This window comes from Callithrix jacchus, chromosome 4 (assembly GCF_049354715.1).
Source record: "Callithrix jacchus isolate 240 chromosome 4, calJac240_pri, whole genome shotgun sequence".
Lineage (NCBI taxonomy): Eukaryota > Metazoa > Chordata > Mammalia > Primates > Cebidae > Callithrix > Callithrix jacchus.
In genome coordinates, this window is record NC_133505.1 from 173081149 (window position 1) to 173097965 (window position 16817).

Below are 16817 nucleotides of genomic sequence, written 5' to 3' on the forward strand. Positions count from 1 at the left end.
GTTACCCTGCAAGGGACGTCAGGCTGGGCTGGGAGCCGTCCTCAGACTGGCTTGTGCTGTCTGCAGTGATTAACTTTTATAAAGCCCATTTGGGGTTAGTGCTAATTCTGTGTTCTCAGCATGCTTTAGCCATGGGGGAAAAGCCGACACAGCCTTTATCTGCTGGACTCTACCATGTCCTCTGTAGCGGTTTTTAGTCTATCATTAACTCGCAGTTTCTCACTTAGCTGGTCGCACAGAGCCAGCCCTCAGAAGGATTGCCTCCTGTGCAGACGCTCACTTGCTCCTCTCTGAAGCTAAGTTAAAAGGCAGCGCAGGACATGCTGGGCAGAGTCCACACCTCCGCCGGCCCCACACGTGCTGCCAGCAGATGAATCCTGCTCCGGCAGGCCACCGAAGACCCTGGGGACAGCAGTGGGATGACAGGTGTTTACTTAAAAAAAAAAACAAACAAACTCCGCTGGCAGTGTCGGGTCACGGACGGAAGCAAAAAGCAAAACAAATATCCTCATATTTTCCCAGTAGGATCCTGAGGCAAGCCCTTGAGAAATACCCAGGCAGAAGTCTAGTGGCCGGGAAATGTCTTCTCCTCCGTCCTTACGGAGGGTCTGTGTTGCAGAGGTGTTAACAGTTCTTGCAAATGCGGCTCAACTGTGGTTTTCAGTTATCTGAGCTGCTGAAAAACAGAATGGGCACATCTGGACAAAGATAGCACGGAGTAAAATTGCCTCTTCAATAAGTACCTTTCAACACCTTGCATTTTAGCCGCTGCTTTCTGAAGAACGGCTCGATGGCTTGCCTGGATGCGCCACTGGGGTTTGAGGTTAGCCAGGAAGACGAATGGGCCGCTGCTGGGACCACAGACACAGGAGAACACGCGGGCAAACCTGACTCACGAGGGAGGACCGGCTGAGATGGGGGGACCACTGGACTGGTCCTAGCAGGATCCTGACAGCCCCTAAGACCACCGTGGTCCCGAGCACGGTGTTTCATGCCAGGCATCTTTGCTGGGGACATCCCTCTTCTCCTTCCTCTGCCCCTCTGCTGGTTAATTCCACTCGCCCTTTCAGGTATCATTTTTCTCTTTCTGCTGGCCACTTTCACTGTGCACGCACCTCTTCCATCGGTGGACGACGGCGTTACGGGCAGCAGACTCCTCAGTCTGTGAGCAGCTGGAGGGCGGAGCTCTGCCTTCCCATTGTTAACTCATGGACATAGACACTTTGCTCGTGCACGACCAGGGAGAGCACCAAGCGTTATTTATCAAACTCATGAATTAATGCAAAAGCGGTGTTTCTGAGCTCCTCTGCCACTCACAGGCCTGTGGGTTTGGAGCTCTGGACAGAACGAGGGCCCGCCATTCCTCCCACACTGCCGCCTGCCCTCCTCTGGCAAGTGCAGACATGAAGCAAGCACTCCGTTCTCATCAGCCATGAGGATCTCTCTCAGAACCAAAACAAGGCCAAAGTCAAAGCAAAGCAAGTGCTAAGAGCAACTAAAGGAACTTCCCAGCCCTGGTTCCAGTCTCGTCACTTTGAAATGATGCAGACATGCCACCGTCTTGGCCTGTGTTTGCTCTTGAACCACAGAGAGACAGGAGCACCTTGGGCATAGGTGCGGTGGAGAGAAGGAAGAAGGCAGCTTCTGCTCGGAGCTCGCTGGCCCTCAGCAGTCTGGAATGGACATCAATCTGATTTTGCACAGTTTTCCAGATCCATCGCAGTGTTAAAATTCCAGGCATCTCCCAAGGTTGTCTTAGCGAGTTCGTAGCCCTTCTGGGCCATGCAGACTTCCAAGTGGCTCCACTCTTGGCTGAGTCCTCTGTGTTGAACTGTGTCACCTGGAGGTCGGTGTGGAGGGCATTCCCTCTCTCTCCAGCTGCAGCCCTCAGGGTCTCCCACCCCAGGCTGCTGCCCTATCCACCGCAGCACCCCTCCCAGCCCAGCAATCCTGCCTCTCCATTCTCCCAGGCGTGGTCTCTGGATGAAGGACTAGAGTGTGAGAGCAAGAAATGGAGGGGGCAAATCTCCCTCCACAGCTATGACTTCCGTCCTGAGAGTCTGGCTCATTCGTTCACTGATTCACTCAGATTCTCTGACTCAGTCATTCATTCACTTACTTATTCACTGACTCAGTCACTGACTCATTCACTCACTCACTCACTCATCCACTCACTCCCTCACTCACTCCCTCATCCACTCACTCCCTCACTCACTCCCTCATCCACTCACTCCTCACTCACTCATCCACTCACTCCCTCACTCATTCATCCACTCACTCCCTCACTCCCTCATCCACTCACTCCCTCACTCACTCCCTCATCCACTGACTCCCTCACTCATTCACTCACTCTCATCCACTCACTCCCTCACTCACTCATCCACTCACTCCCTCACTCAGTCACTCATCCACTCACTCCCTCACTCCCTCATCCACTCACTCCCTCACTCACTCCCTCATCCACTCACTCCCTCACTCATTCACTCATTCACTCACTCCCTACTCATTCACTCACTCTCATCCACTCACTCTCTCACTCACTCACTCATCCACTCCCTCACTCATTCACTCACTCTCATCCACTCACTCCCTCACTCACTCACTCATCCACTCCCTCACTCATTCACTCACTCATCCACTCACTCCCTCACTCATTCACTCACTCATTCACTCACTCCCTCACTCATTCACTCACTCACTCATCCACTCACTCCCTCACTCACTCATCCACTCACTCCCTCCCTCACTCACTCATCCACTCATTCCCTCATTCACTCACTCATCCACTCACTCCCTCACTCATCCACTCACTCCCTCACTCATCCACTCACTCCCTCAGTCATTCACTCCCTCACTCATCCACTCACTCCCTCACTCATTCACTCATTCCCTCCCTCACTCATCCACTCACTCCCTCACTCATCCATTCACTCCCTCACTCATTCACTCCCTCACTCATCCACTCACTCCCTCACTCATTCACTCCCTCACTCATCCACTCACTCCCTCACTCATTCACTCACTCACTCATCCACTCATTCCCTCACTCATTCACTCCCTCACTCATTCACTCCCTCACTCATCCACTCACTCCCTCACTCATTCACTCACTCACTCATCCACTCACTCCCTCACTCATTCACTCCCTCACTCATCCACTCACTCCCTCACTCATTCACTCACTCACTCATCCACTCATTCCCTCACTCATTCACTCACTTCCTCACTCATTCCATTCACTCACTAATTTACTTATTCCCTCATTTGTTCACTCATTCACTGACTCATTCACTCCCTCCTTCACTTATTCATTCACTCACTTACTCAGTCACTCACTCACTAGGTATTCATCAAGCACTTCCTTTGAGCCAGGCTCTGCTCTAGAGGCGTGGGATACACCTCTAAGCCACAGCTTCCTGATCTTGCAGCTTACGTTCTAGTGTCAGGGACAGAAAATAATCATAAACATCAGAAGCACATGGTATTATGAAGTCAGTCAGAAAGTGATAAGGGATACGGAAATAGAGCAAGGCTAGGGTTCAGGGCGCTGGAGGAGGAACTGTAGTTTGAAAGGGCCACAGGACAGGTCTTATGATGCTGAACAAAGACTGGGAGGAGACCAGTGAGCCCTTGGGAAACTTGGGCAGGAGGGGCCCCGGAAGCTAGATGAGCTGGAGCCAGTGCTGGGGGCGAACCTGTTCCATGAAGGCAGGGGAGGAGGCTCTGTGGGGATGGGAGGGGTGAGGCGTGGCTGTCCTGACCACTTTTCCACTTTTCCACCTGTCCCCAGCTGCATCCTCCTTGGCAGCACGGCGTTCTCCTGTGGCATGTGCAGACCCATCTGCCCACCGCCTTCCTCTCCCACATCATCACAAGCCCCACAGGAGCAGGACTTGGTTCCATCCACAGCTCTATCCCCAGCCCTGGAAAGTGCCTGAGATGGGGATGCCCAGCAGGAAGGGCCGGATAAATGCAGAAGCAGATCATGTGGGGAGGAGCTGTGCGGTCCCACCTTGACCACTGGCGGGCGGGGGAGGGGATGAAACATGCTGTGAAACCCTGAGGGGCTGGCATCCAGCTTCCAGGCACGTACTGTGCTCATCGCCCACAGGCTAACACCCAGGTCCACTGTCCATGAAGCAGGCTTGTCTGAGATCTAATCGCCATATAAGGTGAAGTCTCCATGGAAAATATGTTCCAACACCGGGTCGACCAACAGTGACCTTAGGTGTCCTTCTATGAGGTGAGCACAGCCTGAGCTTCTGAAAAGCTGAAATTTTCAGGGAAGCGAAATAAGAGACTCCAAAGGGAGGCTTTGGTTTTTATTTCTTGGAGGTCCCGGATGGGAGGCACAGATGTCCTAAAACTTTACATGCTTCTCTCTAATCTTACTTTTGAAAAGAAGTCTCATCTTACAAAAGTTCTTTTATCAGAACTGTAAAAACTAGGTTTTTAAAAATTCTCACTCTTTCCCAGTTTGAGTGCTTTGCTGGGGCTCAGGCTGCAGGAAGAGGAGAGCTGGCTTTCTCCAGCACTGCTGTTACACATTCCCAGAGGCGAGGGCTGGGGCTGCACGGGGCGGGGGGTGGAGGGTGGTGTCCGCCCGTCAGACACGGGGCCACCGCTTAATGCAGTGTGTGGAGGCCCCAGACTCCATGAGGATGTAAAGAAGACAGGTAAAGCAGGTAATAAACTCCATACTGTAGAGGGGCCTTAAATCTTAAAAAAAAAATTCCTTAAGATCCTTTGAGGTTAATGTGTTATGTCAGAGAAAGAAAATCCCAACGTAATTGTATTTGTGTTAACCCAAAGGAAAGGACTAAAAGCAACTGATCTGAATTTATCGCCTTCCTCAGAGGGGAAGAACAGCCTCCACGTTTTAGCAGAAAAACTCCCTGCGCGGAGGATGCGTCAGACGCTGGCTGCTTGACCATTTGGAGTTGCCACCTTGGCAGAAATAGGCCACTGACACCTGCAGCTTGGTGAAAAGTGAGATACAAGAACGTTTTGGACAATGTCCAGCCTGGCACAGAGAACTGGAAATGGCTTTCCTAGTACCTGCACTGACAGAGCTCCAGTTTATTCTAACAACTGGGCACTGTTCTGTTGCTGTCATTTTTTTTTTTTATGTGACTTACATGTGGCATCAGTCTGAGTAACAATGGGAAATGCAGCACCAAATCTGGGCTTGCCCACAGCCCTAGCAGTAAGGGTCCTGGCTGAGCAGTGTTGAACTTTTGTCTGCTCAGCCCTCGGGGTCAGAAGACAATCACTCCCGGAGCAATCAGGAATGATTGTCAGGGAGGCCCGGGAGTGGGTGCAGGCAGGACAGACGTGATGCCACAGAGGAGAGGAGGAGGAGGAAAGCTGAGGGGATGCCAGGCCTCCAGCTGGAGGGAGGGGCACTCAGCCGTCTGTGCCTCCCAAGTTGCCAACCCCCTCAGCGGGGTCCTGGGAGCTTCCTGCGGGCAGGTAGCTTCTCTGCATTCACCTCCGACCTACTTGTGACCCAGACACTGAGGACCTTTTGCACCGAGCCACTGTGTTCCCTCCACTCCCTCCCCGTCACACGTGTGCAGGCGGGGACTACAGCATGCAACCCTCCCCATCACGTGTGTGCAGGCGGGGACTACAGCATGCAACCCTCCCCATCACACGTGTGCAGGCGGGGACTGAGGCATGCAACTTACATTCCAGTCTATGGTCACAAAGAAGGGATGGCGCTTAATTTCCTCCACTCCGTCAATGCCAGCACCTGTCACAACAACACAGAGAAGATCGTCAGAGCAAATCCAAGCCGGGGCTCTCTGACAGTTTCCAATACAGCAGTGCAGGGGGTGGGGGTGTGCAGAGGCAGGTGTGGGAAGTGGCCCAGAGGCTGCTCGCTCCACCCCGGGCACCTGCACACCTGCTGATGGCCCCAGCACAGAAAGCCACCACTCAGCCCCGAGGGCTTGTGAGGCAGAGGCGGCCTGGGGTTGGGGTGGGCAAAAGAGGTGGTAGAGAGAGGCACAGAACAGGCCAGCCAGGTGCTGCCTGCTGCATATGTGGGCCGCCTGGCACCCCACTGTCACACCCAGGAGCTTGAGGTGCCTGTGAGTGGGAGCACCATGTGGTCCTCCCAGGAGGCTGGAGGGGAAGGCGCAGAGCAGAGATCCTGGCAAAGATGCCACAGGGATTAACCGGGGAGGGCAGAATTCCAGGAAATGAAGACAGGACTGAGTCCCGGAGGATCGGATGCAGCCTCTTGCCCACACCTGGCCGCCCCGAGCCTGCTCCGACAGGTGACTGTTTTTACGTGGAGATCTCTGCTTTGTTCGTTATTTCTACCTAACCTCCTGCCTTACTTTGTTGCTTACATTACAATCCTGAGGCCCTGGGGCAGAAAGGAGGGAGGGATGAGAAGGCAGAGCACGGGCCATTCGGACAGTGAAATGATTCTTCATGACTCTCTAATGGTGGATGCTGCCTATTCATCTGCCTGAAAACACGACTGTCACCAGAATGAGCTCAGTGTGGACAAGGCCTTAGGACCTTCGCTCACTGATGGCAGCAAATGTGCCCACTGGTACAGACACTGCTGCTCCGGAAGACTGTGGGACCGGGAGTGAGGGGTCCGGGGACACATGCTACAGTTTCTATTCAGTTTTTCTGTAAACCTGAAACTGTTCTGAATATAAAGTCTATTAATTACAAACAAAAGGCCCTAAAGCTCTAGGACTCTGTTTTCTCCAGGATGTGACAGCTGCAGAGGAGCCCATTCTCCCAGGTCACGAGTCCGAGAATAGGTGGGCTTGGCTGGAAGGGGCAGCAGCTGCAGTGGCTGGGGAATTCCTGGGCATTCCTGCCAGCTCCAGGCCTCGGTCTGGGGAGGGTCTGATCCCTGGGGCCCGGCTCCCCTGTCCTACAAGCTGCGTTCCTCTCTGCTGCCAACTCCTAATGGCTCTGCTCCGAATCAAAGCCTCCCTGTGCCACGCCTGCCCCTTTGTGGAGCCCAGCTCACACTCCTAGAGTGAAGGGCAGAGTGGGGCTGCTGGGGATGCCGTGGTCAGCACAGGCGCAGCCTAGCCTCTCTGGCTGTGATGTTGAGCTGGGTGGCACAGGTCACTGGGAGTCACAGGAGATGGTGCCATCGTGGGTAGGACTGGCCTGTGTCCTGGCCCTTCCTGCCCCTCTGTTTGACACTCTGGGCAGTGATGTGGAGGAGGCTCAGGAGCTGCGGTGGCCTCAAAGTGCCCTTAGGTGGTCACGGCCCAGAGCCACAGTCCCTTTACCTTGGATGCTTGGCCAGGGCCACAGTGCTGGGAAAGAACCCTCATCCTAAATGGTCCGTGTCCTAAAGGGCACTCTCAGCTTCATGTGATTTGGGAAAATATCCCACTTGGAGTGAAAGCCCATCTAGCAGGGAATTAGAGGGAGGGCTCACATTCAGAGTTTCTCCTTCCATGAGGACGTGGGCTCATGGGACAGACAGCACGTGAACCACTCAGTCATCCGATGCAGAATGGCTGTTCCCATTTTACAGATGAAGAAACTGAGGCTGATGCAGGTGGGGTAACTTGTTCAAGATCAGACCAGAGGTTGTGATGTACAGGTATGGGCTTTGGGGGCACATCTCTGAAAGGTGGCCGAGGCGCCCCACGTTCTTACACGTCTTTCCCGAGAACTCCCTGCTGAGGCCCCTCCGGGTTTCCCAGTCCATCTCTTTCGTTCTCCTCTAAACCCTGAGCCCAGGGATCTGATCTGAGGCCTTTGCAATCACAGCAGCTGCACGAGCCTTTGCAGGCGCTCCAGTGGCTGCTGTAACGAAACTTCCAGAGCAACAGTGTGACCCCCAAACAGCCCTCCCCAAGCGCCCATCCTGTGTGCAGGCCTCCTTCGATGATGCCCAGAACTCCAGGTTGCAGAGTCCTTCTGCTCACCGTCCTCTGAAGTGTGCCTCTCCCCAACTCTTTGGTTGGGTGACTGCTGGACGCACGGCCAGAAGCACTCTCAAATGGCTGGTGACGGGAACAAACAGCCAGAGGCCCCGGTACTCCCACCGGTGTGGCGGCTTGTGGGCTGTGTTTCTTTGGAGGGTCTATTTCACATTTTGTACCCGCTGGATTTCCGTCTTATTCATCCCTTGCAAATACAGTCTGCAGGAATTTTAGAAAGTGGGATGTGGAGGAAATGCAGGTATTGGTGCAACTACTGAGTAACTAGCCTGTGCTGGGCTTACCCGGATCACTGAAATCAACACATTCCTAGCTTTACCTCCTTTCTGCCAAGGTGGTAAGATCTGGCACCATATTAGTATGTTGAGGCCTCAGCAAAAAGAGTCAGCGGGAAATAATGCCTTGGTTATTACTAAAAAATTATAGGTGTTCCAATTATAGGGGGAAACATGAAAGAGAGAGAGGACATGTGCACTGTGTCTTGAAACTTGCGTCAGCCCTCCCAGGGCAGTCAGGTTATTAGTCTTGTTGAAACAGGTGACTTTGCGCTCTGCTCCCCCTTTTGATCTACACTGAACACAATGGACGAATGACGGCGAGCGGAGTCCCAGGCGCGGAGAACCGGAAAGCATCAGGCTGATGCTGGAATCACGGCTGACCCGCTGTGGGATGTGGATGCCGCGTACTGAAGGCGTTCTCGGTTCTAGAGGACTGCTGCCACTCATCGAGATCACGAAGCCCTGACGAGAACAGGGACAGAAGCTGTGAGCACAGAAGCCTGCAATACCTCCTGTGAGGCGTGGCCATTTGTCACTAAGTTCCTTAATGCAGGGTCGGTAGGAGTTCAAGGTTCAGGGGAACAGACGAGTCAAGAATCACTTCTTCTCCGTAGTCACAACACCTGATCCAGTTTGGTCTAATGGTTTGCGGTCTGTCTCCAGACTGAGGCATCACCAGATGTGTTTTTCTGGGCTTATGTCTCCACCTGCTGTGCTCTGGCTAAGGGTGTAATTTTGCAACCAGCTGGAACTCACGTCAACGAGTACTTTGAAAGTCCAGTGCAGTGCCTGTGAGAGGATGCATTTTTTTTATTTTATTTTGGGGGGACTCATTCTGTCACACAGGCTGATGTGCATACAGCAGGATGATAAGGACCCACTGTGGCCTCAATTTCCCGGGCTCAGGTGACCCTCCCAGCTCAGTCTCCTAAGAAGCTGGGGCTACAAGCATGTGCCTCTACGCCTGGCTAATATTTTGTACTTTTTGTAGAGATGGGGGTCTCGCCACGTTGCCCAGGCTGGTCTCAAACTCTTGGGCTCACGTGGTCTGCCTGCCTCGGTCTCCCAAAGTGAGGGCATTATAGGCATAAGCCACTGTACCCAGACGATTTATTTTTTCATTGCACCCATTCTATCCAGTTCTTCTACTTCATCTTTTTCATGAATTAAGTCATTCATTTCATTGTGGGGCTTCTAAATTCTCTGTACGTGATTCCCACAGGGTTTTGGTAACTGCCAAAAATATGTCCATTGTGTCTTTACGTCCACAGATAGCTCTTGGAGATGGTGAATTCTTGGATGGTTTGGGACTCCTTTGCCATATTTTCATTTTTGTTCTAGAGTCACACAAACCCAGCTCCAGTGCTACTGGGAACATTCCGTATCAGCTAACTGGGTCCTCCTCAGGTTTCCCACACACTACAAGTTTCTCTTTACTGGCCCACCATGTCCAGCCAGTAACAGTCCAGGGCAACTTCCAAGACCGATTTAAATACTAGGTCTGCTTCTTAATTTCTTAATCACTTACAGGTGGTATACATTATTTCTTTAAAGTTTTTTGTTTTTTTTTAAATTTGAAATTTCATCCATTTCATGTTTACAGCCTTTGTCTGGGAGTCGCTTGTGTCTCACAGGATACAGCTGGTTTGGGGTCAGGAATAGGCTAGGGGCTCAGGCTTGAGCACACGGGAGCCGATCTCCAGACAGGCCCCAGTCCCATGGGTCTCTATCGGCTCCCTAGAGCTGGTTTGGGGCTGCCCAGTCTTCAGCAACCAACAAAGCTTGACTATGACAGGCAGTCCCAGCAATGCCAGTGGAAACTGGGAGGAGGGCCAGAATGGACCACGTCTGAAGTCATTAAAAGCACATCATCTGGAGATCAGTTCTGGACAGGAGAACAGAAACAAGAGCAATGGAAACCCTCTGCCCGTGCGTGAGCCGCAGGCGGCGGATGTGCTCTGAAGAGAGCCCGCCCAGCTTAGGGGATGGGCATGGATTTGCTGTGTGCTAGCTTTGTGCCCATCAGCACATCGAATTCCTTCCTAACCTTTCCCTCACTTTAAACTTCCCCTGGGAGTCTCAGAATATCTCGTGAGTTTTCGGAGAAGCTACAGATACTCATTAGGAATGAGCTAGCAAGCTGTCAGCTTTGGGAAAAAAGGAAGATTTGGAGGGAGGCTCGGGAAGTTTTATACTCACTGCAATGTCTCCTGTCCCGGGGGAGTCAGGAGGTAACAATGAAACATAGGTGCTGAAAGCCCCGGCAGGTCTGACACTGCCGTCCAGGATTTGTTTACGGCCGTTTGTGGACATTGCTACAGTACAAACTTCCATCAGAAACGGTATCACTGAAGCAATGAGAAGCAGCAAACACCTTCCAGGGTCTAGCCCTACAAAGCCTGTTCAGCAGAAGCATGGCCTACACCTGCGGGCATCGCCCCTTCTCGGCAGGTGCAGCGCTGAGCACAGAGGGACCTGACATCCCGCTGAGCCTGTTTCTGCAGAGCTCATCTGGAACTCACCGTGATGCTGCCCCGTCCCATGCTTACAGGGTGCCCAGGGACGCTGGCCTGGAGCCCCTTTCCCACCTTTCTCTTATTCTACTCTTTGAAATTCCCAGATTTGCAAATCACTCGGAGTCACCGAGTGTTCCACCAGGGAGGCCCTTTCTCTGTAGACACAAAAGCAGACAGTCCGAGCAGGCGTGTGACCCTCCCAGGCCTCTATTGCAGGATATGCCCACTCCCTGCTGCCAGCCCCAGCCTGTGGGGCGTCTGCTTAGACTAGGTCACCCCACGCTGCTACAGCCACCCGAGTCTTTCTCTAATTCACGACCACATGACCACACGACCACCAGAACAACGGTGCTGAGAAAGAAGACTGGTGTCCCTCGGCCACACCCTTCAGAGCCCATGCCCACCACACCCACCGACTGCTCCCGAGCGTGGCCCAGCCTCTAGCTGCTCTGTCTACTGTCCATTCACTTGCCACCCAGGCATGAGGACATCACAGAGTCACACATGCCCTCAGGTGTGCAATTATTCCTCCCTTTTACGACTTTGCATATGACCTTTCTTGGGCCCAGAATGTCCCCTCCCGGCTCCCTGCCCAGCATCCGGCACCTCCTCTGAGACCCAAACCAGGCATCTTCGCAGAGCGGCTCTGTCATCCCCACTCAAATAGATCAGTGGCCCCAAACCAGCGGCCTCTGGAGGTCAGTGGCGGTGCCATCCACCTTGGTAAGCCAATCACACACGAAGGCTGGGGGCTTCAGTCTAGGACTCTTTTGAATGAAGACATTTTCTCTTCAGGGGATGTGGAGGTGGGAGAAATGCTAGTCTTCAACTCAGAAGCCAACGAGCCTTGAGTGACTCACATAGGGGCAGAGGGCCATTTTCTCACCCACAGAGCCTAAGGGAGGAACAAAATGCATCTAGTGGTGTGGACATGTATAAACCCATTATGCCATCTCTTCCAGCTATAAAAATCGGTGCAGACTATCTGGGAGGGGTGTGATTCCCCCAAATTCATATGCCGAAGCCCTGATCCCCAATGTCTCGCAATGTGACTGTATATGGAAAAGGGGTCACTGCAGGTGACCAGCATGAGCAGGGTGGTCACTCATCTCCTATGACTGTCACCGTTAGAACAAGGGGAGATTTGGACACAGACCCACTCACACAGAGGAGAAGGCCACATGGAGACGGAGGCAGAGGCCAGGGTGTGGCATTCACAGCCAAGGTGCCACAGCTCGCCAGCAAAGCCCCAGGGTCTGGGAGCGGCAGGGGAGCACAGACCTGCAGCCTTGAGCACAGGTCTCTGGCCTCCAGGGCTGTAAGATAACACGTTTCTCTTGCTCAAGCTGCCCACTTTGTGGTTCTTTGTCACGCCTGCCCCAAGAGACGCACAGAGTGGCGGCCAGTGAACAGCTCAGTCTTCACTGTGGTCCGCGGGCATGAGAGACGTGTTTTTATCTGCGTTTCTCGCCACACGGTGCGCACACAGAGGGCACATTTTTCCTTTGATTTCCTAATTTCTAGCTCATTGCTTTGTCCACTGACCACTCTGTCAACCGGACTGGATGGGACTGTCTGGGAGTCCAGGGGCCTCCTGCTGACGGTGGCTTACTGAGGAAGAGGAAGGGGCGAGGAGGTTGGGAGGGAGAGCAGGGTCCTGCCCTCCCTGGGGGAGGCCACAGAAAGGAAGAGTCTATAGCTCTGGGACTCACGCTAGGGGAGGCACCAAGAGAGGACGGGTGGGAGGTGATAAAGACGCATTCGCCCCTCCTCCCAGCCTACAAATCAGGCGCGGAGGTCCTGTCCAGCGTGTGCAGCATGGACCAGGGTGGAGAGCTCTGGCATAGAGAGCTCTTAGCAGAGAGGCTCCAGACAGGGGCGGGTGGAGGTGTGAGATCACCTTGAAAATGCACGTGAGGGCACAGGGTTAGAACGAGGCCTCTCACAGCCAACAGTTCCTCAGATAGTCAAAGGGAGAACTCCATTCCAGGCTGTTTTGGAGGAACAATAATAAGGCTCATGGCAGTCAGAAGCACTGCGAAGTCCCAGCCACAAAAGCAGCTGTCTGTGCAGGTGAAGGTGACTCTGCCCAGTGGGATTTTGAGACATATCCAGCTACAACTCCTCAGGAACGAAATCCAGTGCCCACCCTGGACGAAGCTGGCACTTAATTCTGACTGTAGCTGCTTCTTCATGTTGAGCCTGGACATCTTAGGTTATGAAATACACCTGTGGGAGGGTCACAGCTCCTCGAAGCTTAATGAGAACTCACTGCAGACACAGCTGAAGGGCACTCTTGCCAGATGTGAGCCATTCTGCATGCTTGTGTGAGCTCCGGGGGGCCGGGACCTTCTCACCAATGCTATTTCTATACCTAGGGAGGAGGTAAGTCCATCTTTCTCTCACCAGTTACTTAAACCAAATACTAAGCTATGATTTTAGTGACGTTAAATTTGAAGGTTTTTAATTTTTTTTAAAACTTAGGTTATTTAGGAAATTATTTGCTTCTTCCAGAACAAGGGGAGAAAAAGTACAAATAGTCCAATACTCTGCCACATTCATCCAATTTACTGTAGCAAATCCTCTCCCAGCAACGTAATAATGCTTGCAACAAAATCTCTCCCCTTCCAGCAGGCCCTCTCCCATCTCCTGAGACCTGTTTTGTGCGTCATCTGGCCAGGCACGGTGGCTCATGCCTATAATCCCAGCATGTTGAGAGGCCAATGTGGGAGGACTGCTTGGGTCCAGGAGTTCGAGATGAGCCTGGGCAACATAGCAGGGCCCCTTCTCTACGAAACAATAATAAACTAGTTGGGTGTGGTGGTGCATGCCTGGAGTCCCAGCTACTTGGGAGGCTGACGTGGGAAGACTGCCTGAGCCCAGGTGATTGAGGCTGAAGTGAGCCACGCTTGCACCACTGTGCTCAGCCTGGGCCACAGAGCAAGACCCTGTCTAAGAAAGAAAGGAAAGGAAACTGACTCCAAGACAAAGCGCTTCAATTGCTGCAAAAACAGAGTGAATCGTTGCTCTCGTGTCCGTCTGGATGAATAAACACGTCCAATGTCTCCACTTCTCCTTTCTGACTCCAATTCACATTTCCAGGGAAGGCCAAGCAGGGGAGGGGTGACAGCTAACCCTCAAGCATGCGACCCCCGAGATGGTGACTGTGGCAGCTCGGCTGGGCAGGGCAGTCACCCTGATCACCTCAGAGGGAGTGGCAGGGGTGGGGTTGCGGGGCCTGCCACCTGAGGCGGCACGTCACTTGCACGTCTGCTCACACACTTATAATAAGTATCCAGATGTTATTCGGGTGCTTGGGAATGACAACGCAGAGACGACACAGACTTCCATCATAAAAGCTTCATCTTGAAAGAGGAGTTTCAGCCACCGGTGAGATTCCTGGTAGCAATTCATTAGAAGATGTTACCCTCTGACAGATCAGACCCCGGGCAAGGCAGGCACGACTCCGTGCTCTTGCCAGGGTGGATTTCCCGGGTGACTTCGGGACTCTGGCAATGGGCCTCAGTGCTTTTCTGGCTGGTACAGCGGGCCTTCCATTTACCTGTCCATTGTGCAACCATCTCGGCAGAGGGTTTAACAGCACGGATTCAAATGCATCTCACAGAATGATGGGTTTCTCCTGAAAACTCCGAATTGTGGCTCCCTGGTCATCGTGCATTAGATAACGTTTCTCTGTTCTGTCCCACAGCCAAGTGGCAGGGAAAGAAAACGGTCAGATGAGCTGGCAGCAGTGAGGCTGGGGTGGACCCCCTGCCCAGCTGCAGGCCTCTGCACAACCAGTGCTCTCTGCTTATTTACGTTTACTCGCCAGACACATTACAGTGTTCCCTGTGCAGCAGACACTGTTCTCCTCAAATCCTCCCACCTACTTCATGACGTTGGTGCTGGTATTACTCCGTTTGTAGAATACGTAAGCAAGCACAGAGAGGCGAAGCCATTCGCTCAGGGCCACACAGCCAGGAAGGGGCGGGCAGGGTGGGTCTGGGCACCTGGCTCTGGCCTCGCTCCGCTTCTGCGCCCCACTCGGGCTCCGACCTCTCCCATGTGTTCCCTTCTTCGCTGCAGCTCTTTCTTCCCCTTCCAGCAGGCCCTCTCTGCTCTGCTGAGATCCGTTTTGTGCCTCACTGTTTCTCCCCCTGGCCACAGGCATTTGTGCATGTCCTGACTGCAGCTGGCATTGCTGTTTGCTGTCAGAGAGACCATGAGCATGAGGGCCACACGTTTGCTTCATGGGTCCCCAGAGCCTTGCCCACGAGTGAGGGAGGCACGGGCCAGACTCACGTCATCTGCTCACGCTTGCTCCTGATGAAATTGCCCAGTATCTGCCCAGTGTCCGCCCAAGCCACAAGAAAGGGGCAGCAGGCAGTGCTGCTGATAGGAAGAGGACCCAGCCATGGTGAGATGGCAGAGTGGTCCTACTGGCTGCCAGGGGGTGGTCCCAGCCATGGTGAGATGGCATAGTGGTCCTACTGGCTGCCAGGGGGTGGTCCCAGCCATGGTGAGATGGCAGAGTGGTCCTGCTGGCTGCCTTGGGGCAGCCTAAGGCGGGGTGCGGGGCTGCAAATTTCACAGAAGTCTCCAGCATCAAACGTTTCTCCCTAAAACAACTTTTAAATAACTGTGTTTTCAATCATAAAAATAATTGGCAGAAAAAATCCAACTATTGGCATGAAGGAGGTGAAAGGAAAAGCTCCCCTTCTCCCTGCCTCTCCAGGGAGAAGCAGCCGTGTAGGACCTGCTTGCCCGTGCTTTCAGAATTCTCTGCTTACCTCCCTTGCTTCCAAAAACACAAACAGGATCATTCTGAATGTTCTGTGCTGAAATGTGCTATTTTTACTTCTTTTTTTAACTTACAAATACTTCCACGTTAGTGAATGCAGAATGATCTCCCTCTTCAACATTCACGTAGTATCTCCTGTGTAGACGATGGTAATTCAGTTAACCGTCCCTGGGTGTGGATTTCGGCTTCTCACGTCTCTCTGTGCACTTGTGCGACTATATCTGAAGGATATATTATTTGACGTGGAATTACTTGGGTAAGGTGCATGTGCTTTACTTTCATAGAGATTTTTCAGGTTGACTTATGAAAAGACAGGACACACAAACCCCTTCACCGGAAAGGAGGGAACCTTCTCCCACCGCGCATAATGGGGACTGCCAAATGTGTGCTTCTGTGCTAACTTGAGAGGCAAAAATGGGCCAGACCTCCTTAAGGAGAGTAAGGACATGAAATATCATGAAGCATCGTATGGGCACTGGCTGATTCAGAAGCATGAAAGCATTCATGGAAAGCAACAAGTGCTGTGCTTTAAACAGCCCCTTCATAAGACAGGGAGGTCTTCAGGAAAAATCCTCAATCCTCAACAGACGTTTCGGACCTGATAAGCAACAATCTTATATTCCTTAAGATTGTCATTGTACACACACACACACACACACACACACACACACACACACACACAGTCTTGCTCTGTCGCTCAGGCTGGAGTGCAGTGGCACGATCTCGGCTCACTGCAAACTCCACCTCCTTGGTTCAAGCGATTCTCCTGCCTCAGCCTCCTGAGTACGTGGATTACAGGTGCCCACCACCATGTCCAACTAATTTTTATATTTTTCATAGAGATGGGGTTTTGCCATTTTGGCCAGGCTGGACTTGAATTCCTGACCTCAGGTGATCTGCCTGCCTGGGCCTCCCAAAGTGCTGGGATTACAGGTGCGCACCACCACACCTAGCTTATTTTGATATTTTTAGTAGAGATGGGGTTTCACCATGTTGGCCAGGCTGGTCACGAACTCCTGACCTCAGCTAACCCACCCACCTCAGCCTCCCAAAGTGCTGGGATTACAGGTGTGAGCCACCATGCCTGGCCAATTTTATATAATTATCTTTATTCTAGTGTTTCTCTAAACTTTGATGCTTTTTGTCCAATTTTTCTACAGAATAAAAATTCTATACAAAGTGAAAACAAACAACTTAGGATTTTTACAAAATTCTGAAGCTGAACTACAGTGAAATTCTGGGAAAATCTCTGTGGAACAGAGAATAATTATACCCTCATTCTGAA

At 52.5% G+C, this 16817-nt stretch overlaps 1 protein-coding gene across 9 annotated transcripts in view; it reads right to left on the reverse strand.

Moving 5' to 3' along the window:
• RPS6KA2 (ribosomal protein S6 kinase A2) overlaps positions 1 to 16817 on the reverse strand; it is a 494183-nt gene that overhangs the window by 80021 nt on the left and 397345 nt on the right. For all 9 annotated transcript variants that reach the window (XM_078370459.1, XM_078370453.1, XM_078370456.1 and 6 more), the window contains one exon: positions 5691 to 5755. In XM_078370459.1, coding sequence (XP_078226585.1) covers positions 5691 to 5755 — 65 coding nt within the window. The remainder of the gene's footprint in view (positions 1 to 5690; positions 5756 to 16817) is intronic.